Source organism: Pituophis catenifer, unplaced genomic scaffold (assembly GCF_029215685.1).
Source record: "Pituophis catenifer annectens isolate HBS135680 unplaced genomic scaffold, rPitCat1.0.hap2 SCAF_8, whole genome shotgun sequence".
Lineage (NCBI taxonomy): Eukaryota > Metazoa > Chordata > Lepidosauria > Squamata > Colubridae > Pituophis > Pituophis catenifer.
The window spans coordinates 81234221-81258323 of record NW_027256888.1 but is presented as its reverse complement, the minus strand read 5'-3'; the positions used below and the strand labels follow the sequence as shown (position 1 = coordinate 81258323).

The window sequence follows — 24103 nt, the reverse complement described above, 5'->3', positions numbered from 1 at the left end:
CCCCCTGCTCAAGCAGAGAACCTTATACCATTTCAGAAGAGAGGTTCTCCAATCTCTTCTTAAAGTCCAAAGTTACCCTTAGATCAGGCGCCCAGCCAAGCTAGAGGCATCGGACGCCTTGGGACGAGGGCTCCTCTTTGGTGGAGGTCATGCGAGGACCCCTGCGGATGAGGAGGTTGGTCAGCAGACTCAGAGAGGGCACCCGGGGCCTCAAGAGCCTTGATAGTACAGTGGTCTAAGCACCTTGTTATTAACACAAGCTGCCTGCAATTACTGCTGGTTCGAATCTCCCCAGGCTCAAGGTTGACTCAGCCTTCCATCCTTTCTAAGGTAGGTGAAATGAGGACCCAGTTTGTGGGGGCAATAAGCTGACTTTGTATAAAATATACAAAAGGATGAAGGCTATTGCTTAGCGCATTGTAAGCCACCCTGAGTCTCCGGAGAAGGGCGGCATATAAATCAAATTAAAAGAAAAAAAGAAAAAAAAATTCCCACAAATCTCCAGCCAGCAGGGAATTCTGGGAATTCACCTAACAAGTAGCTTGCTTGGCAATGGAAATGTTGAGCTTAGTGGTGGTCCCAGGTTGAGGACTGACTGTAGTCACTCACCGCTAACACACCCCATTTGCTAGTCTACGTCATGGCCCAAGTCACAGATTCTGAAGATGTGCCCTAGCTGAACCTGTGGAATGTCAGCCTTAACCAAGCCAGCAAACTTTGAAGTTGATCAAACGCAGGCAACAACAGAGCAATCGGTTGATGAGGCGTTGCCTCCCCCCCCCACCACCAAGACCGAAAATTCAGCAAGCAGAGCGGAGAGCAGAACAGAGATATTCAATGAGGCTCCTTGCCAAGCAAGAGAGAAACTGTCTTAACTGAAGACAGAGAGATAGCTGGCTGCAGCCTGACATCAGAGGCTGATATCAATGTTTTTTACATTGGAAACAACGGTCTGATCTGGTGCCTGTTTCCTATTTATCCATTCATGAAAACAAAAGAACAATTTTTAAAAAATATGAAATTCTGACCTCTGGACTGGCTGATGAACCTGGCTTGGGTCGCGGAACTTTGGACTGAGTTTTGACTGCTTTTCTGCGTATTCCTGTCGAAAGCAGAACTAAACAGGCAAGTTTTTTTTCAAAGAGATTCTTGTTTTGTTTATCGTCTTTTCCTCCTCTATGAAGGCTTGAGTGGATGACTATTATCACCTAGTAACTGTGGGTGTATGAGTTTGAAACCTGAAACGGGACAACCCAAGTCACTTCCTACGGGGCACAATCTTTCGCTGGGCCTCTCTAATGTTTCAGCCAGAAAAAAATCCTCCCTGATACTTTAGGGCAAGTATTCCTGACCTTGGCAACTTTAAGATCTATGGACTTCAAGTCCCAGAATTCCCCAGCCAACTCTATTCTGATTAGCCTGGGTAGCCGAATCAGAATGGAATTGGCTGGGGAATTCTGGGAGTTGAAGTCCACAGGTCTCAAAGTTGCCTTAGTCTTCTTCCTAACTATCAAACCTACTGCTCCTTCTTTCCCTGGCTTCCTGCCCTGGAGAATTCTGGGAGATGAAGTCCACAAGTCTTAAAGTTACCAAGTTTGGAGGCTTTTGGGATATGGCATAGATCAATGGTTTGTTGTGACCAGAACGGGACAATTCGTCACGACCAACTCGCCGCGGGACAATTTAACAACTCAATTGAATTATTTAACCTAAATAAAAAATAAATAAATAATTTTTTCTTGATCCCATTTAACTGTGTCCCGCTTTTTCCATCCTTTCTTTAATGATCCTAGTCCACCATTTATTTGATATTACTGTAACTCTTGTCCTGCAGCAAGCGGCGAGTTGGCTGTGACGAGTGGGCAGCGGCAAATTGTATCATAGACCCATTTGTGACTGCTAGAATTGGGTTCTTTATCAGCTAGATCTGATATTAGAGATGTATTCCGGATCAGGAAGTCTTGATTGGAGATCTCCATGCAGAGGTGGGTTTCAGCAGGTTCTGACCAGTTCTGGCGAACTGGTAGCGGAAATTTTGAGTAGTTCGAAAAACCGGTAATAAAAATTCTGACTGGCCCCGTCCCCATCTATTCTCTGCCTCCCAAGTCCCAGCTGATCGGGAGGAAATGGGGATTTTGCAGTAACCTTCCCCCGGATCGGGGAGGGAATGGAGATTTTACAGTATCCTTCCCCTGCCACGCCCACCAAGCCAAGCCACACCCACAGAACCGCTAGTCAAAAATGTTGAAACCCATCACTATCTCCACGACATCAGATACTTGGAGACCCCTCCCGCTCCTTCCCAGAAACACGAGCCCTGAAACCACAGCTACAAACACACGATGTTTGAAGGAGATCCTTGAGCTACAAACACACAATGTTGCAGACAATCCTTGACATGGAAGGCAGATTGAAGAGAATGGATGGATCTCTGGGGCAGGGCCCTGCTCTCAGTAGCGCCGTGTTAGAGGTCAGCTTGCCACTAATCAGTGCTAAAGCAACATCAGTGTGCAAGCTTTTAGCCTTCTCTCTCCCTGTTCAAAAATTGCTTTCCTGGCTTCTGATCCTTTGCTTGTAACCGGGACAAAGCTTGTGTAATGAACCGTGTCTAACACTGAACTTTCCCTCGCCTTGTTCCTTGCCAAATCCCCTCTTGTTTTGCCTTCTCCTAGCAGCGAGGAGGAAGCAACCTACACGTAAACAAGGATTGCCCTGTGACTTTTTGGGTTAGAAACCTCTGCAGATCCTTCGTGAGCCTCTGAGTAATGTCCTGCGGTCCTGAAGACTTGGCAGGCTGCATCCATGGACATCCCACTGGCAGTCAGAAGCCCTGGTGAAAAGTCTATACATTCACAACATCCGGACAGACTTAACCATAGTTTCAACTGGGGGATTGTGACAGGGGTGAAATCCAGCAGGTTCTGACCGGTTCTGGAGAAACCGGTAGCGGAAATTTTGAGTAGATCGGAGAACCGGCAAATACCACCTCTGGCTGGCCCCAGAGTGGGGAGGGAATGGGGATTTTGCAGTATCCTTTCCCCAGGAGTGGGGTTGGAATGGAGATTTTGCAGTATCCTTTCCCCAGGAGTGGGGGGTGGGAATGGGGATTTTGCAGTATCCTTCCCTCAGGAGTGGGGAGGGAATGGGGATTTTGCAGTATCCTTTCCCCAGGAGTGGGGTTGGAATGGAGATTTTGCAGTATCTGTCCCCCAGGAGTGGGGTGGGAATGGAGATTTTGCAGTATCCTTCCTCCAGGAGTGGGGAGGGAATGGGGATTTTGCAGTATCCTTCCCCCAGGAGTGGGGTGGGAGTGGGGATTTTACAGTATCCTTCCGTCAGAAGTGGGATGGGAATGGAGATTTTGCAATATCCTTCCCCCAGGAGTGGGATGGGAATGGAGATTTTGCAATATCCTTCCCCCAGGAGTGGGGTTGGAATGGAGATTTTGCAGTATCCTTCCTCCAGGAGTGGGGAGGGAATGGGGATTTTGCAGTATCCTTCCCCCAGGAGTGGGGTGGGAGTGGGGATTTTACAGTATCCTTCCGTCAGAAGTGGGATGGGAATGGAGATTTTGCAATATCCTTCCCCCAGGAGTGGGATGGGAATGGAGATTTTGCAATATCCTTCCCCCAGGAGTGGGGTGGGAATGGGGATTTTGCAGTATCCTTCCCCTGCCACGCCCACCAAGCCACGCCCACAGAACCGGTAGTAAAAAAAATTTGAATTTCACCACTGGATTGTGACCATCCTAGACCAAGCCAAGTCCAAAAATGTTGGAAGAATTGCTAGAAGCCAGGTGGCGCTCTGACAAACCAGCCATCAACAGGCACATAGGGATAAAGCACATCTACATACTGTGCAAAAGAGACAATTAACAAGCCAAAAAAGGGAACCAAAAGATGGAAACCTCTCCCTGTCACCAATCAACACGCAGATGAGCAGAGATTAACACCAAGATTAAACTCAGACCAACGATCAAGAGAAAACAATAGCCCCAATCAAGGAACTGCCAGACAAGCCAACAACCCAACAACAAAGAACCACCAAGACTGACAGGGCAAGCCACTAGAATGTAAACCTATTCCCTATTCCCCACTCTCTTCTAGCACTGATGATGTTACCCAGTTTGGTAATGAAACGTCTCCAAGAAAACCACCAAGCTGAGCACCAAGGACTCAAATTCCTCCTCCTCCTCCCCTCCGTTTTGCATACTTCACTCCCTTCCAGCACTGATGATGTTACCTAGTTGGATAATGAAATGTCTGCAAGAAAACCAACAAGCTCAGAGAGCATCAAGGAGTCCACAGTTGTTGTCCCCCTCCTCCTTCTTCCCCCCCTCCTCCTCCTCTCTGCAACACCCCACCCAGCACTAATGATGTTACCTAGTTGGGTAATGAAATATCTGCAAATAAACCAACTAATGTCAGAACACCAAGGACCACACAATCCTCCTCCTCTCTGCAGACCACACTGCCTTTTAGCACTGATGATATTACCTAGTGGGGTCATGAAACGCCTGCAAGAAAATCACCAAGCTCAGAGACCACCGAGGGTTCCACAGTCCTCCTCCTCCTTTCCTCCTCCTTTCCACCTCCTCCTCCTCCTCCTCCTCCTCCTCCTCCTCCACCACCACCACTCTCTGCAAACCCCACTCCCTTCTAGCACTGATGATGTTCTCTAGTTGGGTCATGAAACTTCTGCAAGAAAGCAATCAAGCTTAGAGAGCAGCAAGGACTCCACATTTCAACCCTTGAGCTGCAAATATTTTCAATTCTTGGTATAAAAGTCCCGCGCTAGCTCTCGTTTTGCCGGCGATGAAATCTTCCTTCCAAATTTTTTTTTTTTTTATTAGTCTGTCCAAATGAAAAATACAAAGAAAAAGGGGAAGGGGAGGAAAAAAAAAGAGAGAAGAGGAAAAAGTAAAAGGAGAAAAAGGCAGAAATGTCCTGGCTTCCGCTTCTTTTTAATGCAGTGGAATAAAGCAATTAACGTACAGCCTCAAAAGTTTTTACTGTTACGCTGGAGATGAAATCTGCAGAAGAAGAACGCAAGGGGTAATTTCCCTGTTGGAATTGTGCCGCCAGAATCCACCGCGGAGGTGGCTGCTGAAGCAGGTCACCGTATAGTTTGGGGTGATAAGCGCGGGGATTTTATATTCCGACGGGCCCTTGATTGATTGCCGTTGTCTTTTTGATGGATAGGCCTCTGCTTCCTTGCATGGATAATCCGTTGCCGAGTGGCTTCTGCCGACGGTGATATTACTTTACACTGCCGCGGCTGTAGTTCTAAACTAATTCTGAGATGCTCAGCTGGCTTTCTGGTTTTGCCGCAGAGAGCTTTCGGCAGAGGCCTCAGGAGAAGAGGAGATCAAACAAAGAACTATTTAGGGAACCGAGAAGGGTGGGGGGGGGAAGATGTCTTTAGGACACGTAAATTGAGTAAGATTCCCACTCGAAAGCATGAAGACTATGAGGGGATTACAAAACTGGAATGAAGAAGGAGCCTTGGTGGCGCAGCAGACTGAAGTGCTGTTAAAGAGCACCAGCTGCCTGAAATTACTGCGAGTTCAATTCTCACCAGGCTCAAGGTTGACTCAGCCTTCCATCCTTCCGAGGTAGGTAAAATGAGGACCCAGATTGTGGGGGCAATAAGCTGACTTTGTATAAAAATATACAAAAGTATGAAGGCTATTGCTTAACACATTGTAAGCCGCCCTGAGTCTCCGGAGAAGGGCGGCATATAAATCGAACCAATCAATCAATCTATCAATCAATCAATTGATAGAGCCTTGGTAGTACTGTGGTCTAAAGCACCCTGTTGTTAACACAGCTGCCTGCAATTTCTTCAGGTTCGAATCTCCCCAGGCTCAAGGTTGACTCAGCCTTCCATCCTTTCTAAGGTAGGTGAAATGAGGACCCAGTTTGTGGGGGCAATAAGCTGACTTTATATAAATATACAAAAGTATGAAGGCTCTTGCTGAGCACATTGTAAGCCGCCCTGAGTCTCCGGAGAAGGGCGGCATGTAAATTAAAGCAAAAAAAAAAAAATGTTAGTAACAACTCTCAGGGTAGCCTAGGGCCGCAATGGCGAACCTATGGCATGTGCGCCACAGCTGGCAGAGCCCTCTCTGCGGGCACGCAAGCCGTTGCCCAGCTCAGCTCCACCGCGCATGCGTCCCACTGGTCCAGCGGATGCGCAGGGGGTGGGGCGCATGTGGGAGACTCGCGTACATGCACGGAACTGAAGAAGCTTCTCGGATGAGAAGCGAAATGTCTTTGACGAAAGACTTTTGGTACCTTCCTGATTTGAGAAGTGAGGAATTCAATGCACGGAGAAGAACTCCAGGAAACTGAGAGACCGCGAGCCTTTGCGTAGGTGCCATTTAAACCGAAAAGGCTTTTTTTTTTTGGAACAGATGGTTCAAAAATGGTTGGTGGGAACAGATGGTACACTGCGAAGTTCCTTGCAGAAAGATGTCGCCCAGGAGGAGAGCTCATTGCTCCTCGATGAATCTGCCGAAGGGGTTCTTCAACTACGGATCCCAAGGTATTGCCTTATCGAGGCAACTCACAATAACAGAGATGTCATCGCGGTTCTGTTAGAAATCAGGGGGTTTTTTTCCCCTTAAATAATCACATCGGGAAGAAAGGAATAATCTCGTCCAACGGATTAGGCTCCAGAAGGGAATTAGTTCATCCAGCCTTCTCATCAAGAAACGTCAAAGATTGTGAACGCCAACGGAGGCCCGTTTTCTGCCCTCAAAGAGCATCCGGGCAGGCACTGCTCTACCTGGCATCCAAAATGGGCCGCGTGGAAACTCCTGGGAGGGGCAGGGTGGGCGGGGCCAGCCAGTCCTTGTAACTACCGGTTCGGCGAACCAGATGTAAAATTAGCATCCGGTTTGCCCGAACCGGACGAATCCCTCCCCTGGATACAACGTTTTTTGTGTTTCACACCACCGTGGCTGCAGTGACAGGTCAGGGAAGAAAACTCTATATGGGATTAAAATTTATAAGGAGAAACAGTGTCACAGGTGGGCCTGGCCCTAAATCACAGGTGCATTTGCAGGTTGTATCATTGTGATTTGCATGTTGGGATGCAGCACTGAAGCTGTTGTTAAGTGGACGATTATTAAGCGGACGATTACAGCTACAGGTAATTCTCGACATACAACCCTTCGTTTTAGTGGCCATTCGAATTTACGACAGCACTGAGAAAAGTGACTCGTGACTGTTTTTTTCACCCTTACGAATGTTGCAGCATCCCCCATGGTCACAATATCAAAATTTCAGACGCTTAACAACTGACTCGTATTTATGACGGTCGCGGAGTCCAGGAGTCATGCGATCCCCTTTTTGCGACCTTCTGACAAGCCAAATCAATGGGGAAGCCAGATTCACTTAACAACCACGTTATTAACTTAACAACAGCAGGGGTTCAGTTAACAACTGCGGCAAGAAAGGTTGTAAAATGGGGCAAAACTCACTTAACAACTGTCTCGCTCGGCCACCGAAATGTCAGTCTCAATTATGGTCATAAATCGAGGACTGTATTGTGACACTGCTTTAATTTGCTGTTAGGCTGTGCCTTTTATTTTTAAAAAAGCAATATTTAGTTTTTCCTCTACGTGAGACCCTCCGAGAGCTTGTTTAAAGTGGGCAGGCTATACTTTTATGCTAAATCAGTAAATAGTATCTGTGGTATTTCTACCTCAGCCTATAATTTTAGCAATATGAAAGACGGGCAATACAAAGGATTTTTTTTTCTCCTCTCCTCAAAATAACATCTGAGGAAAATAATTACAGAGCTATTATCTGCCAGAGATAAAGGAAGCTAGTAAAATAAAAAGCACATCCTGTTTACTGATTACGTTTTTAATAACTTGTTGTTGAGCAGGCTAATTACATCATTCAAAACGTTCCGAGTAAAGCAAGATTTTCGGCAAAACAATGTCCCTAAGATAAGTGCATCACCAGGCAAAACGTTATTTGACAGGCTGAATCCCAGAGTAACTTCAGAGCTCCGATTTCCAATTGATTGTGGCATGAATTTAATTCATCAAGGCCAAATCATAACACGGTCTGAAACGGAGATCTCGTCTCTTGAAGGCATCGCGTATCTCTGACATTAACAAATCGACACCTCTGACTGCTTTGTGACCCACGCTCATCGGAGTTTGCACACGCCAAAAAAAAAAAAAAATCAAATTTTTTAGAAGTCTTTCTGTAGCCGGGGTTGCTGGCTTCTCAATTGATTTTACTTTTACTTTACTTTACTTTAATTTGATTTGTATACCGCCCTACTCCCGAAGGACTCAGGGCGGTGAACAGCCAACAATAAAATACATACATACAAAATTTAAAAAGCAGAAATAAAATCGAATTAAAGAGTTTGGCCCAGACAGATTAAAACCCCAATCAATTTAAAACCAATTTAAACTTTGAGGATTAAAAATATTAAAATATTAAAATTGTTTAAAAAGAAGGAGAAAGTTAGGCCAGGCCCGCCTGGTGAAATAAAAAGGTCTTTAGAGCGCGGCGGAAGGTGCGTAGATCCGGGATCCTCCGTATCTCCGGGGGGAGCTCGTTCCAGATGGCGGGTGCCCCCACAGAGAAGGCCCTCCCCCTGGGGGCCTCCAGTCGACATTGTTTGGCCGACGGCACCCGGAGGAGCCCCTCTCTATGGGAGCGTACTGGCCGGTGGGAGGCTATTGGTGGTAGTAGGCAGTCCCGCAAGTACCCAGGTCCTGAGCCATGAAGTGCTTTAAAGGTGGTAACCAAAACCTTGAAGCGCACCCGGAAGACCACTGGGAGCCAGTGCAGCTCGCGCAGGAGGGGTGTTACATGTTAGCGCCATGTCGCTCCCATTACCACCCGCGCGGCCGCACTCTGCGCCAGTTGGAGCCTCCGGGTGCTCCTCAAGGGGAGCCCCATGTAGAGAGCGTTATAATAGTCCAGGCGGGAGGTGACAAGGGCATGAGTGACCGTGCGTAAGGAGTCGCAATCCCGATTTTATGTCTTTTCTGCATTCCTTTGGAAGGGAGAAATGGGGTGCATATCTTAGGGGTCCCTGGTGCTCTCTGAGCTTGGTTGTTTTCATGCAGACCTTTCATGACCCAACTAGGTAATATCATCAGTGCTAGAAGGGAGTGGGTATTGGGAGGAGGAAGAGGGCTTAACAATGGAAAATCTGGCCTCAATTATGATCGTAAATCCAGGACTACCTGCAGAAAACCACTGATGCAGAGATGAGGTACTGTAGTTCCCAGATGCAACACAAGGAAAGAAGAACAAGCTAAAACTCACTTGCAGGTAATCCTTCACTTACAAACCACAACTGTGCCCAAAATCCCTGCTGCTGAGTGAGTTTGGCTACATGTTACGACCTTTCCTGCCACCGTCGTTAAGCGAAACACTGCCGTTAAGTTAGTAACACGGTTATTTAAGTGAATCTGGCTTCTCCATTCACTTTGCTCATCGGAAAGACGCAATGAAAGGGGATCGAGTGACCCCAGGACACCCCAACCGTCATAAATACGAGTCAGCTGCCAAGCGTCCGAATTTTGATCACATGACCACGTAAGTGTGAAAAACAGCTTGAAGTCCCCTTTTTTTTCAGTGCCGTTGTAACTTGGAACACTCGCTAAACGAATGGTTGCAAGTCGAGGACTTCACTCGTATAACGTTCAACTGCTAAATCCCGAACATATTCTCTCTCTCTCTTTCCTTCTTCTCTTAGCCCAGCGGGGTTCTCGAACGGCGGAACCGAACACGCCCCAAGAAACGAAGGCTAACCTCTCTAACAACCGCAAGACAAGCTTTCAAGTATTTATAACATCAAACGCGGTCGCAACTGCTTTCAAGTGTGAGTTTTTTTTTCCAAAGTTCCAGCACCTCTTCCTAGCCGGCCCGGCAGGATTCGGAAGATGTCTCCGCTGGATCAGATTTTTCTAGAAAAACCCGTTCCAAAAGTACCGCATTCCAGAACGAAGAGACACAGACTGGACTTATGAATGCCAAGAAAGTTTGAATCAGGCAGAGCAAATATATCGAGAAGGAGCAAGAAAGGTGCTAAGAAGTGGATGAGGAGAACTTACCTATTTATGGTACTTGAGAAAAAGACGGCCGACTTTAAGTAGATTTCATGATGGGGTTTTTGCAAGCCACAGGGACTTCAATGGGACCAATCTGGAAAACCGACCCTGAATTTCTAATTTTTTTTTAAAAAAAAAAAACAATTCGGCTGTCTAAATTTTTCAAATGAAGGAAGGAAGGAGGTGCACCAACCCCAATGCCCTTTTAAAAGTGGTTTTATAGAGAGGTGGAGCAAAGTTTCGGAGGAGGAGAGAAACCTCGGCATTGGCCGGGACACAAATATTAGGAGCACAAAAAGGGCATTTAGAAGCTGCAAACTTCCTAAAATAAAAAAAAAAAAAAAAACACACCAAAAAAACCTAAGAAAAGAGGAGAGGGAGGCAGGAAAAAAAGGCAACAGCAGAAACATGAAGTCAGGAACTTGGTCTCCTACAATACCCTGCCTTTTTTTAAATTTCGACAATAATCCTCTCCATTAATCTACCCCCTTTCTACAATTTTAAGCTGTCATAAATCGTAATTGAAAGCAGGCAAAATGAACAGGAGGCCGAAGGAGGCTGGGCACCAGCATTTGAATGGGAACGTCAAGGCGAGGCAGAAATGCAAGTTTCCGACTGGCCTTAAATAACCAAGATTGAGTGTACAGCAAAGGAAGAACAATTTTACTGCACTTCTGTTGGCCCCCCAAGAAACCCATCAAGTTTTTGATTAACTTTAATCTGAGTATAAGTGTTGTTATGTTGCTGCAGATTTCTGTACATTTGATTTTTTGAAAATTATGGCTCAGTTGTTTTATTCAATATAATTTTAGAGAAGGTGTTAGAGAAGGAAGGAAAAAGAGGGAGGGAGGGAGGAAGGGAGGAAAAAGAGAGGGAGGGAGGGAGGAAAAGGAGGGAGGGAGGGAAGGAAGGGAGGTAGGAAAAAGAGGGAGGGAAGGGAAGGGAAGGGAGGAAGGAAAAGGAGGGAGGGAGGAAAGGGAGGAAGGAAGGAAAAAGAGGGAGGGAGGAAAAGGAGGGAGGGAGGGAGGAAGAAAAGAAGGAAAAAGAGGGAGGGAGGGAGGGAGGGAAGGAAGGAAGGAAGGAAGGAAGGAAGGAAGGAAAGAAAAAGAGGGAGGGAGGAGGGAGGAAGGAAAGTGAGGGAGGGAGGGAGGAAAAGGAGGGAGGGAGGAGGGAAGGAAGGAAGGAAAAAGAGGGAGGGGAGGGGAAGGAAGGAAGGAAAAGGAGGGAGGAAGGGAGGAAGTAAAAAGAGGGAGGGAGGAAGGAAAAAGAGGGAGGGAAGGCAGGCAAGCAGGCAGGCAGGAAGGGAAGGAGGGAGGGAGGGCCGGAGGGAGGATAAAGAGAGGCAGACAGGCAGGAAGGGAAGGGAAGGGAAGGAGAGAGGGAGGAAAGGAGAGAGAGAGAGAGATGGAGGAAAGAAGATTATATCCAAAGTGGTGGGCCTGGCAGCTTAATCTGTATTTCCCTAACAATCATGCTGATAAGAACCAGACATCCTGCATGCTAATAATCACTTTTTAAAAATACAAATAATGGCTCCTAAAAGTCTCATATCGCTTTTCTTTCCATCTCTCCTGCCCTGCCCCTCCCACACAGATACAAAAAGAGAAGCATCTGTTAAGGATTTTTATTATTATTATTATTATTATTATTATTATTATTATTATTATTATTATTATTTTTTCCTTTTAGAATGATGAATAAAACATTTAAGGAAACACGTTCGTATATAGAAATGCTGAACGGCAGCCCAACGTGATTTCAAGATTATAGCATTCCTGTTCTGTCCGAGGGAGGAAGCCGTTTCTACCTTTGGAAAACACGGCTCTCTTTGCAAGGGAATGACAAGCAAGGAATTACAAGGAGGATCGGGTGCCTTTGGGAGTTAGGGTCTCTTGTGAACACCTGAAGCCTTAATACCACTTTATGATGTCTTGGTGAGGCCACACTTGGAATACGGCATCCAGTTTTGGTCGCCACGATGTAAAAAAGATGTTGAGACTCTGGAAAGAGTGCAGAGAAGAGCAACAAAGAGGATTAGGGGACTGGAGGCTAAAACATATGAAGAACGGTTGCAGGAACTGGGCATGTCTAGTCTAATGAAGAGAAGGACTAGGGGAGACATGATAGCAGTCTTCCAATATTTGAAGGGCTGTCACAGAGGGTTATTTAATCCGCTTTATAGCTTCCTCTACAAGAAATTGTGTATTTTTTCATATCCACAGGACACCTCCTAAAATGCAAGGGAACAGGGTGGATGTGCTGTGACTGTCAAGATAGGGCAGTCCTCGTGGATAGTGAAAGTAACGAACCTAGCAGAAATGGCGAAAATCTCAGCGTACCTGAAGGACTATACCCAAGAAAGATATGTAGCGGAATGGAGAAGATGGATTGACTATATTCAAAATAAGTATCAGGCAAGAAAATATCAAATAGCTTATGAATGAACGTTAAGTATTAGAAGTATTTTGTTATCTATAGTGGAGTTAAGGTTTCGGGGGGGGGGGGAGTTAGTAGTCTGAGGATAGATAGGTTAATCTAGTTTATGATTGTTAAATGAAACACCTTGTATTTTGCTCTGGGAAGTCTGGGGGGGAGGATGGGATGAGGGGAGGGAAAGGGTAGGGGGAATGGGGGGGGAAGAAAATTTTTGTTTTTTTGTAAAACTTTTCAATAAAAAAAAGAAAGACAGGGCAGTCCTTGTGTGCACCATAAGATGCTGCTAAGGGAATTAGCCATGTTTAGCCTAATGAAGAGAAGGACTATTTATTTATTTATTTATTTATTTATTTATTTATTTATTTATTTATTTATTTATTTATTTATTATTTATTTATTTATTTATTTATTTATTTATTTATTTATTATTTATTTATTTAATTTAATTTATTAATTTATTATTTATTTATTTATTTATTTATTTATTTATTTATTTATTTATTTATTTATTTATTTAATGTATTTCATGTATTTATATGCCGCCATTCTCCCGAAGGACTCAGGGCGGCGAACACAAGTTAAGAAACAAGTACAATAAAATCATAATTTAATCCAAATAATTAATTAGTAGTAAATAATAAAGCCCGGAATCAGTCTCAGCCTATTTGTTTGAAAAGCCAAGTCTTCAAGTCCCGACGGAAGGAGCGGAGATCAGGAGCCGTCCGGAGCTCGGTAGGTAATTCATTCCAGAGGGTGGGAGCACCCACAGAGAACCCCCTACCCCTGGGCGCCGCCAGACGGCATTGGCTCGCCGTGGGAACCCTGAGGAGAGCGGCCCTATGTGAGCGAACAGGACGGTGAGAGGCAGGCAGGAGAAGGTCCTGCAAATATCCCGGACCTAAGTCATGCAGGGCCTTATAGGTGAGGACTAGCACCTTGAAGCGGACCCGGAGAACCACTGGTAACCAGTGCAGCTCATGCAGGAGGGGTGTTATATGGGAGTAACGAGGGGCTCCCGTGACAATCCGTGCGGCTGCATTCTGGATCAGCTGGAGTCTCCGGGTGCATCTCAGGGGCAGGCCCATGTAGAGGGAATTGCAGTAATCCAAGCGGGAAGTGACCAGGGCATGAGTGACTGTGCGAAGGTCATCTCGGTCCAGGAAAGGGCGCAACTGGCGCACCAGGCGAACCTGTGCGAAGGCCCCCCTGGTCACGGCCGTCAGGTGGTCTTCTAGGAACAGCCGAGAATCCAGGAGGACACCCAAGACTAAGGGGGACTGACAGCATGTCTTCCAGTATTTGAGGGGCTGCCCCAAAGAGGAAGGGGGTCCACCTATTCTCCAAAGCACCCGAGGGCAGGACGAGAAGCAACAGATGGAAACTCATCAAGGAGAGAAGCAACCTGGAACTAAGGAGACATTTCCCGACGGTGAGGACAATTAACCAGTGGAACAGCTCGCCACCAGAAGTCGTGGGGAGGCTTTTGAAGAAGAGATTGGACAACCCTTTGTCTGAAATGTTGTAGGGCCGTGATGGCGAACCTATTGTACGCATGCCAGAGGTGGTATGCAGTGCCCTCTCGGTGGTCACGCAAGCCGTCGCCCCAGTTCGGCTCCGCTGCGCATGTGCGCACGCCTCCCGCCGGCCAGCTGGTCTTCGGGTCTCTGCCATGCAGGGGGGCTGCACATGCATGCACAGGGGGTGGCGCGCATGCAAGGGGCTGCACATGCATCACATTTTGGGGGGTTTGGCCACGCACACGTCCATTCGCACATGCACGAGCTTTGGGCACTCGGTCGGGAAAAAGTTTGCCGTCCCTGGTATAGGGTTTCCTGCTTGAGGACTGGGGTTAGTCTAGAAGACCTCCGAGGTCCCTTCCAACTCTTTTATTCTGTGATCAGTCCCCACCAAAGTATCAAAGCTCTCCGTCATCTAGGAAAAGGGGGGGGAAGCCATTTGTTCCTCTGCATTAAACACTAACGATGGAGACTCCTCCTCATCCGCGGCCCAACAAAAGCATAAAGGTTGTGGCGTTGCAAACGCTTCCAAATTGCACAAAATGACACAGCCCGGATGCAACTTGAAAAGTCAGCAATGAGGAGGTCTTTATTTCATAAAATCCCGTTAGCTGTTCATATAATAAGCAGACTGTTACTCACAGTTCTAAATAGCTGCGTTTGTATATATATATATCTGCTAGATTAGAGCAAGCCCATAGATTTTACGAGAGAATCGAATTACAGGCGGTCCTCGTTCAGCGACCACAGCTGGGACCAGCAACTTGAAAAGTCAGCAATGAGTAGGTCTTTATTTCATAAAATCCCGTTAGCTGTTCATATAATAAGCAGACTGTTACTCACAGTTCTAAATAGCTGCGTTTGTATATATATCTGCTAGATTAGAGCAAGCCCAAAGATTTTACGAGAGAATCAAATTACAGGCGGTCCTCGTTTAGCGACCACAGCTGGGACCAGCAACTTGATCGTTAAGCAAAGAGGCCATTTAAGTGAAAAACGCACAACTGCCGTTGTGCTTCGTTCAGTGTTTTTTTTTTTTGTTTGTTTGCTATTCTTAATATTCCCTTCAGCCGAACTAAGATTTTTTTTCTCTCCCTCTCTCGGAAGACATCTTGGCGTTGGGTAAAGAAACAAGTAAAAAAATAAAACAAGAGAGGGACTGTGAAAGTTGTAAATGAAAGGATTTGGTTGTTAAGGGTTTTTTGTTTTGTTTTGCACTGTGGTAACTTCAAACGGTCGTTAAACGAGGCAGTCGCTAAACAAGGACTTCCCGTACACAATTCTATCTTCCCCCAAACCACCATTCTATTAAAAAAAAAAAAATCTGAGATGGTTTCCATTTGTTGCACAGAGCGATTTTGTGTTGGTTTAAGAAAAAAAAAAAAAAATCCAGAAATTTAACACGGCTAAACATTTTTTAACAGAAACATCCAGAACAAAGTTAAATTATTTCCCCCCACCAAATCTCATGCTTCATGACTGCGTTTGAATAAAGAGCTTTTTTTTTTTTCCTTTTGATTTACAATGGTGATTAACTGCTTTAGCCTTTCCTGCCGATTGGAACCCCCGTCCTGCTTATTTTATATACATTTTCCATTTCAACAGTGACGTTTCACCTTTCGTGAACCGAGTCCCTGCTAATATATATTTTCCTTCTCCATATTCGCACACGCACAGGTGTGCGACTGACAACGCACAAAATGCGTCTGATGAGCAGGACTATCCATCCGTAAAATTTTCCGGCACCATGTTCATCGTTCACACACCTGGAATTGGCCAATCCCATCCACTCTCTCTCCTATACAGGGAAGTCCTCAGCTTTCGTTTAGTCACCCTTCAAAGTTTTACAGGTAGTCCTCGACTTACAACAGTTCGTTTAGTGACTGTTCGGAGTTACAACGGGCTCTGGAAAACCCGACTTAGGACCGTTTTTCACAGTGACGACCTCTGCAGCATCCCCAGTCCCAAAGTCCGACCTTCTGACGAGCCAAGTCAAAAGGGAGGCCAGATTCCACTTAACAACCAGGTTACTAATTTAAGAATTGCGGGGATTCCCTTAACAAATGCAGTGGGAAAGGTCGCAAAAATCACTTAAACGAACGTCTCGCTTAACGGCGGAAATTTGGGGGACCCGCTGTGGTCGTAAGTCGAGGAACTACCCGTAAGGGCATTGAAAAATGTGACTTATGGTTATGGCTATTTCGCTTAGAACAGCTGCAGGCTGACGTTTATGACGGCTGCAGTGTCCCAGGATCGCGTGATCGTCATTGATAATGTCGATGGGGGAGCCTAATTCACTTAACAACCATGATTCAATTGAGAAGCTAAGCCACTGAGCCTCGCCCCGGAATTGACAAGAGGAACGGGACCATGCCACTGCTCAAGGAAGTCCGTCCTTCAGGTATCTTTTTTAGTCTGTCTTGTCTTGCCGTATCCCAGCCGGCTCCTACGCATCAAACGGAACAGATATTGGCTCAGTGATGAGAGTGGGTCAGGAATGGGATGGGAGCTGAACGCAATCTGAAATTGGACACAAAGAGGACAACAGAGGAAGGGCAGAGGGGGAGGAGATGGGTTACACCAGTGTTTCTCAACCTTTGTGCGTGTAAAATATTCCCTTAGCTGGCCTCTATGGCAGAGAAGGGCCCCCTGGGACACCCCCGCCCCCCCAAACGTAGCTTCCTAACAATCAGACCCCCCTAGCATCTGCCAAATCGGTTGCATTAGAAAATGACTGAGCCTGGAGGACGAAGGGCTCTCCAATTCTGGGAAGATGTCAACCTGCTTGGGTAGAGCTGAGATCTTCCTCCTTGAGCAGGTGTCCCGACCTACACTGTGGTTTTAGCGCAGGTCAAAATACAGTAGCGGCCGAAATTGCGGAAACCTTTTGGGAAAAGTGTATTTTTGAGGTTTGATGGCTAAGAACAACCACTTTTTTTTTTTTTTTTGGAGTTTCAAGAGAATCCTATTCCACTGCTGGAATGGCCTGGGAAGAGCCCAGACCTTCACCCAATGGAAAATCTATGGAGCCGACTAAAGAAATTTGTTGGTCAGAAGCAACCCAGCAATAAAACCCAGTTAACAGAAGCCATCCTTCCATCTTGGTTTCACATTAGAACAGCTGCAGAACTAAAAGACTTGGTTCACTCCGTGGGAAGACGTTGTAAGGCCGTCATTCATACTAAAGGTGACCCAACTAAGCATTAACTGACATGGGGATCATTTTGGTATATCTCGTTTTTTCTACATGTTTCACTTTTCTTCTTTATGTTGTAACTGCTCTTCTAATAGCAAATCCTTCATAAAAGTTATTGCATTACATTCTTGATTAAATGATCTTTCCTTTGACATATAATTTTATGGTACTACTGCAAAAAAAAAAAAAAAAGTGGTGGTATTAAGCTAGTTTTAGAAAATACACTTTTTCCCCAAAAGGTTTCCACAATTTGGGCCACTCCTGTAAGGTGCACGCTAGACCCTCTGAAGTCTGTAAGGTTTGAGAAGTCACGATGAACATAACAACATGGATTTACAGAGGCTCCTGCATCCAATTCCGTATGTGCAGGTAGTCCCCAACTTAACGACCGCAATTGAGCCCACTTTTTTCTGTCGCTGAGCGCGTTCTGCCTCCATTTTACGATCTTTCTCGCCCTGGTCACGTGATCCCCTTTGGGGCGACCTTCTGGCGAGCAAAGTCAACGGGGAAACCAGACTCACTTAACAACTGAACGACTGCAGGGATTCAGTGCATTCAGCATTAAGTGAGTCGCTGCCGTTCGTTATCTTAGGGACATGGTTGTTAAGTGAGTCTGGTTTCCCCAACCATTGCTGGGCCACAAAAAGGGATCACATGACCCCCCAAGACACCGCAACCGTCATACAAGATGCCAAGCATCCGAATTTTGATCGCTCGGACACGGGGATGCTGCAAAGGTCCCCCTCCCCTTTTTTAGTGCCCTTGTAACCTTGAACCGTCCCTAAACAAATGGTTGTAAGTTGAGGACCCCCTGCACTTTCATCATTCGATTGGGGTCCAGTGTTTTTCTAAGCTTTCCTCCTTCTTCGTTCGTGTCACGGACTGCCCAGCTGTTGTGACCCAGGCCCAAGTAGGTAGTATTAGATGCAAACAGTTCCAAAACAAACAGACTTTATCAGAACAGCTGAGAATGAACTCATTCTCAGAGTAGTCCAAACTAAAAACAATTTCTTCATAACAAAAATTCTTCAGTCTAATCACCAACCTTGGGATAATTAGGCGAACTGCCAAAGGCTTTTCTTGGCAAAAGTTCAGAAGCAGAAGACGCCGACAAGAAATGAATACAGTGAAACAAGAAGCAAATCTCTCAATGTTGTTTTCCGACAAAGAGCCCAAGAGCACATTGTAAGCCGCCCTGAGTCTTCGGAGAAGGGCGGCATATAAATCAAATTAAAAAAAAAAAAAGAGCCGTTGCTGGTCTTTTAAGCCTTATGGGAGGGGCCAATCAATTCTTGGCCTTACTCCTGAGTCGTCCTTTTTGCTGTAGCTGCTCTTGCCTTCTGGCAGCTCTTCGCATGCGTGCACTAGGAACAGGCTCCTCCTGTTCCTCTGCCTCTCTGCTGTCTGCCTCTGGAGGCTCCGAAGTCTGCACATCACTCCCTGATGGCCCTGGCCCAGTGGTGCGTTCCTCCCGGTTCAGCCAAGCCAGTAGCGGTGACGATGTGACGTCACCGAACCGGTTCTCTTTGTCTGGGAGCTGGGCCCTCCTGCACACCCCCGCGCTATTCCTATCTTTATTTCTTCTTGTTTAGCCCAGCTGATAGGTGCAACAGAGTGGATTGCCGCACCTCAGCTGGGCAGATACCTAACGCGCTTGCGCGGAGCGTATGTTTGGCGTGTATACGAGTGAAGTGAGCATGCGTGCAGTGATCGCGTGCACCAAGTGCATGCACAAAGAGAACCAGTAGTAACGCCGGTTGGAACCCACCACTGCGCCTGGCCCCATCTCTGCCTCCGACGCAGAGCCCTCATCTTCCCCAGCCTCCAGGACTGGCCCCTGTTCTTCCTCAGCCTCATTGCTGTCTGACTTCGCTGCCAGCTCTGCAGGTTGCTGGCGGACCACAACACCAGCATAGCTGGCTGAGGAATTCTGAGAGTTGAAGTCCACAAATCTTAAAAGCTGCCAAGTTTGGAAACTCCTGGAAAAAAATGTGGTTGCCTAAGGAAGTTCCCGAAGCAAGTAAACCTAGTGGATCTGAGTGTCACAAGTTTTGGGTTTTTTTACTCTTTGGTGCGGATGGAAAATGTTCCATGTTGTGTAGAGCAGTTTGTTGGGTGCAGACAAACATGGTTTTAACGCAGCCCTGGAATCAACATTTCGTTTTTTCCTTTGTGTGACCCAGTGTTTCTCAACCTTGGCCGCTGGACAATGTGTGGACAAGTGATGTTAGCTGCATCACTATTGATTTTCTGGAAGTCCCTCAAAATGTGGCTCCATCATCAGGCCTGGGAGTCTGCTGAGATCTTGAGAGGGCTCCATTGTTTTTTTGCTATCGTCTGTCGTTTTCGCTCAGCCTTGTGATTTTTTAAAAATATATTTAATAATGATTTTTTTAAAAAATTTGATTTATATGCCGCCCTTCTCCGAAGACTCAGGGTGGCTTACAGTGCATTAAGCAATAGCCTTCATACTTTTGTATATTTTTATACAAAGTCAGCTTATTGCCCCCACAAACTGGGTCCTCAATTTACCTACGTTAGAAAGGATGGAAGGCTGAGTCAACCTTGAGCCTTGGCAAGATTCGAACCCTGCAGTAATTGCAGGCAGCTGGTCTTAATAAGCTTAATAACAGGGTGCCTTAAACCTCTGTACTACCAAGGCTCCAAGGATTGTTTTTTTATATGTCTGTTTAACTGATGTACACCACCTAGGCTTTTAGCTATACAATTTCGGATGGTGTGGGAGTAGGAACGGATTTCCAGAGAAAAAATTGCAGACTCTTGTGGTCTGCAAGCAGGCTGCAGAGCTGGCAGCGGAGTCGGACAGTGAGGAGGATGGGCCAATCCTGGAGTCTGGTGAAGGCCCGGACGAGGGCTCTGCATCGGAGGCAGAGATGGGGCCAGGGCCATCTGGGAGTGATGCGCGGACTCCGGAGCCTCCACAGTCGGACATCAGAGAGCCTGTTCCTAGTGCGTGCATGCGCAGAGCTGCCAGAAGGCATGAACAGTTAAAACAAAAGGGACGACTCGGGAGTAAGGCCTGGAGGTGATTGGCCCCTCCCATAAGGCTTAAAAGAGGAGCAAAGGCACGTGGGCACTCTGCAGGAAAGCAACGTTGTTAATTCTGTTCCCAGTCGGCATCTCTGTTTGATTCTGGACTCCGTGGGGCTTTGCCAAGTAGGTCTTTTGGCAGAGATAAAGTTTGGTGATTATCCCGAAGGACTTTTTGCAACTAATTGGGACTCAGCTGTGAATTACGTTCACAGTGAATCACTGTGAACGTAATTCACAGCTGTTGCAATAAAAGAGGGTTTTGGGACTACTCTTGTGTTTTAATGACTCAGGAAGCCGAGGTCACAACAGAGACTACAGGAACCATTAGCACCACTTCAGGTGATGCTGAGGACACAGATAAACCTCCAAGTGCTTCAATGACTAACTAAAAGGATGCAAATGACCAGCTGTCTGCAAGGAATATAAAACCTTCCATTCCCCACCATCCAGTCAGAGCTGAAGAAGCTTCTTGGATGAGAAGCGAAACATCTTCAAAGAAAAAAAACCAGAAAGTCCAGTTGCCTCCTGAAAAAGCATCTTTGGGACAACCATGACCTGGATGACTGAGGATCTCTACAGATTTACATAAGTAAGAATCGTAAGATGAACACCATCGGCATTGACAAAAATCCCTATCGGTCAATTGCAAAAGGCAGCTCTACTCGGAACAGCTTCCATCCAGCCTTCAACACCATCCATTTTTAACAACATCATACAGAACAACGACGTTTTCCTATCCCAGGTCCTTGGGAAGGACTCGAGAGGTGAATCAAAAACACCAAATCCAGTCTCAAACATCTAGTGACCAACACGTAATGAAATAAAACACAGGAGCTTCTCACCTGAATTTTTATGGGCCAGGTGAAGTTGCTGACGTAGACAAAGAAAGTGATGTTGGGATTGTTGCGGAAATCAAATTTCTCGTTAGAGAAGCTGTCCTTGTATTCCTTGACTTGATTCTTTGAAACCACTGGAATCTCCTCTCCGGCCTGTGTACCAGCTTTTGAGAAATTTAAATTAAAAAAAAAAGGGGGGGGAGGGGAATTAGAAAGGGCACTAATGTCAGGACCTTTGGAGATATAGATTGAAACTGTCACTCAATCACAGTGACCCCACTGACAGCTGGTGACCCGGTCACATCTGTTAAACATCATCAACCATTGAAGGTTGCTGGGAGGACTGCTAAGTGAGCAATCATAACCGGTATCTGGAGAAAAGCCAAATTATCTACAGGTAGTCCTCGACTTATGACCACAACTGAAGCCAAAACCTATGTTGCTAAGTGAGACATTTGCTAAATGAGTTTTGCCCCATTTTACGACTTTTCTTGCCACAGGTGTTAAGTGAATCATTGCATTTGTTAAGTGAGTAACCTGGTTGTTAAGTGAACCTGGCTTCCCCATTGACTTGGCTTGTCAGAAGGTCGCAAAAAAGGATCACGTGACATTCCAACCGTCATAAATACGAGTCAGCTGCCCTAGCGCCTGAAGTTCGATCACGTGACTACGAGGATGCTGCAACGGTCGTAAGTATGAAAACGGTTGTTAAGTCTTTTTTTTTTCAGTGTGCCTTGTAACTTTGAACGGCCACTAAACGAATGGTTGTTAAGCCGAGGACTACCTGTAGACTAAACAGCCGATCCTTGTGTGCCGATCTCCAGCAATATCCCAGCCAGGAACGGTAAAAAATCTTGACATTTTAAACATGTTCTCAATTGCTCAGTTGGTAGTCGGTGTTTGTTTGATTTTAGGTCTTAAAAGAAAGCTGACAGTTTAAATTTTAGCAGGAACATTTCTGGACACGATTAGAAAACCCTCCAAGGAAACCTTCTCCGTTCCACTAAGAAAGTGAACAGGTGGCCAAGGGTTCAGTGTTAGAGCAAACTGAACATGCTTAAGTGCGAAAAATGCCCATTTCAAAGTAGGTTGAGCAACCAGGCCCCTTTGTGGACTTCAACTCCCAGAATTCCTGGCTCAGGAATTCTGGGAGTTGAAGTCCACAGGTCATAAAGAGGTCTTAAGTCGCCCATTCTTGCTTTAAAAGGTTCTGATCTTCTTTTTGTTTTGCAGTGCTTAATACAGATCATCAATCTGGCAAGAAAAACTGACTCCACTTTCAGTTCTTGCTGCCACCAGTAAACCGCTACACAAACGCTACTGGTGGAAAATATTAACGTTATGTATGTCCACCGAGCCGAAGTGGAAATCAGATAAAATGAATATTCTTATTTATTTTTCAGGCCACCTTGATGTATAAACAGTCAAACCACGTATCTCAATCGATGTACGGGTAGTCCTCAACTTACAACGTTTCTCTTGGTGACTATAAAGGCACTGAAAAAAAAAGGATGTTTGATCAATCCTCATACTTACGACTGCTGCGACATTCTCCATGGTCAAGTGATCAAATTTTGGGTGCTTGGCAACTGGCATGTCTTTATGACAGTTGTGGGGTCTCCCGGGGTCATGCGGTCACCATTTGCGACCTTACCAGCCAGCTTCTGACAAGTCAATGGGGGAAGCCAGATTCGCTTAATGACTATATGACCGCAGTGATTTGCTTAACAAATGCCTTTATCTTTCTTTCTTTCTTTCTTTCTTTCTTTCTTTCTTTCTTTCTTTCTTTCTTTCTTTCTTTCTTTCTTTCTTTCTTTTTCTTTCTTTCTTTCTTCCTTCCTTCTTTCTTTCTCTCTCTCTCTCTCCCCCTTCCTCTTCTTTCTTTCTTTCTCTCTTTCTTGTCTCTCCCTTCCTCTTTCTTTCCTTTCTTCTCTCTCCTTTCCTTTCCTTCTTTCTTTCTCTCTTTCTTGTCTCTCCCTTCCTCTTTCTTTCTTCCTTCCTTCTTTCTCTCTCTCCCTTCCTCTTCCTTTCTTTCTTTCTCTCTCTCTCCCTTCCTCTTCCTTTCTTTCTCTCTTTCTTGTCTCTCCCTTCCTCTTTCTTTCTTTTCTTTCTTTTCTCTCTCCTTTCCTTTCCTTTCTTTCTCTTTCTTGTCTCTCCCTTCCTCTCTTTCTTTCTTTCCTTCTTTCTTTCTTCCTTTCTCTCTTCTTTCCTCTTCCTTCTTTCTTTCTCTCTTTCTTGTCTCTCCCTTCCTTTCTTTCTTTCTTCCTTTCTTTCTCTCTCTCTCCCTTCCTTCCTCTTCCTTCTTTCTTTCTCTTTCTTCTCCCTTCCCCTTCCTTCCTTCCTTCCTTCCTTCCTTCCTTCCTTCCTTCCTTCCTTCCTTCCTTCCTTCCCTCCCTCCCTCCCTCCCTCATTCATTCATTCATTCATTCATTCATTCATTCATTCATTCATTCATTCCTATTTCTTAATAATAATAATAATAATAATAATAATTTTATTTCTATACCGCCCTTCTCCCGAAGGACTCAGGGCGGTGTACAGCCTATTTAAAAACACAGACAAAACAACAATATAAAATTTAAAATAATTAAATAAAGTGGCTCAAATTTAAAACCCCAATAAATTTAAATACCCCAATTTAAAACTATTGTGTTGATAGCCCAGCCTGGCGGAACAATAGGGTCTTGAGGGCACAGCGAAATACACAGAGGTCGGAGATCTTACGTATTTCCGGGGGCAGTTCGTTCCACAGGGCTGGGGCTCCCACAGAGAAGGCCCTCCCCCTGGGCGTCGCCAGCCGACATAACTTGGCTGATGGCACCCTGAGGAGACCCTCTCTGTGGGAGCGGACTGGTCGGTGGGAGGCTATTGGTGTATTGCTATCTCCTTCACAGAGAGCCTTGTTAGCAACAGAAATTTTGGGCTCAGTTGTGGTCGTAAGTTGAGAACCAGCTGGATGTAATTTTTCAGC

General features: G+C 45.8%; 1 protein-coding gene across 1 annotated transcript in view; it reads right to left on the bottom strand.

Annotated features, from left to right (window-relative positions):
* ATRN (attractin) overlaps positions 1-24103 on the bottom strand; it is a 208776-nt gene that overhangs the window by 67350 nt on the left and 117323 nt on the right. The window contains 1 exon segment of the mRNA XM_070949103.1: positions 21139-21296. Within this exon segment, the coding sequence (XP_070805204.1) occupies positions 21139-21296 (158 nt within the window).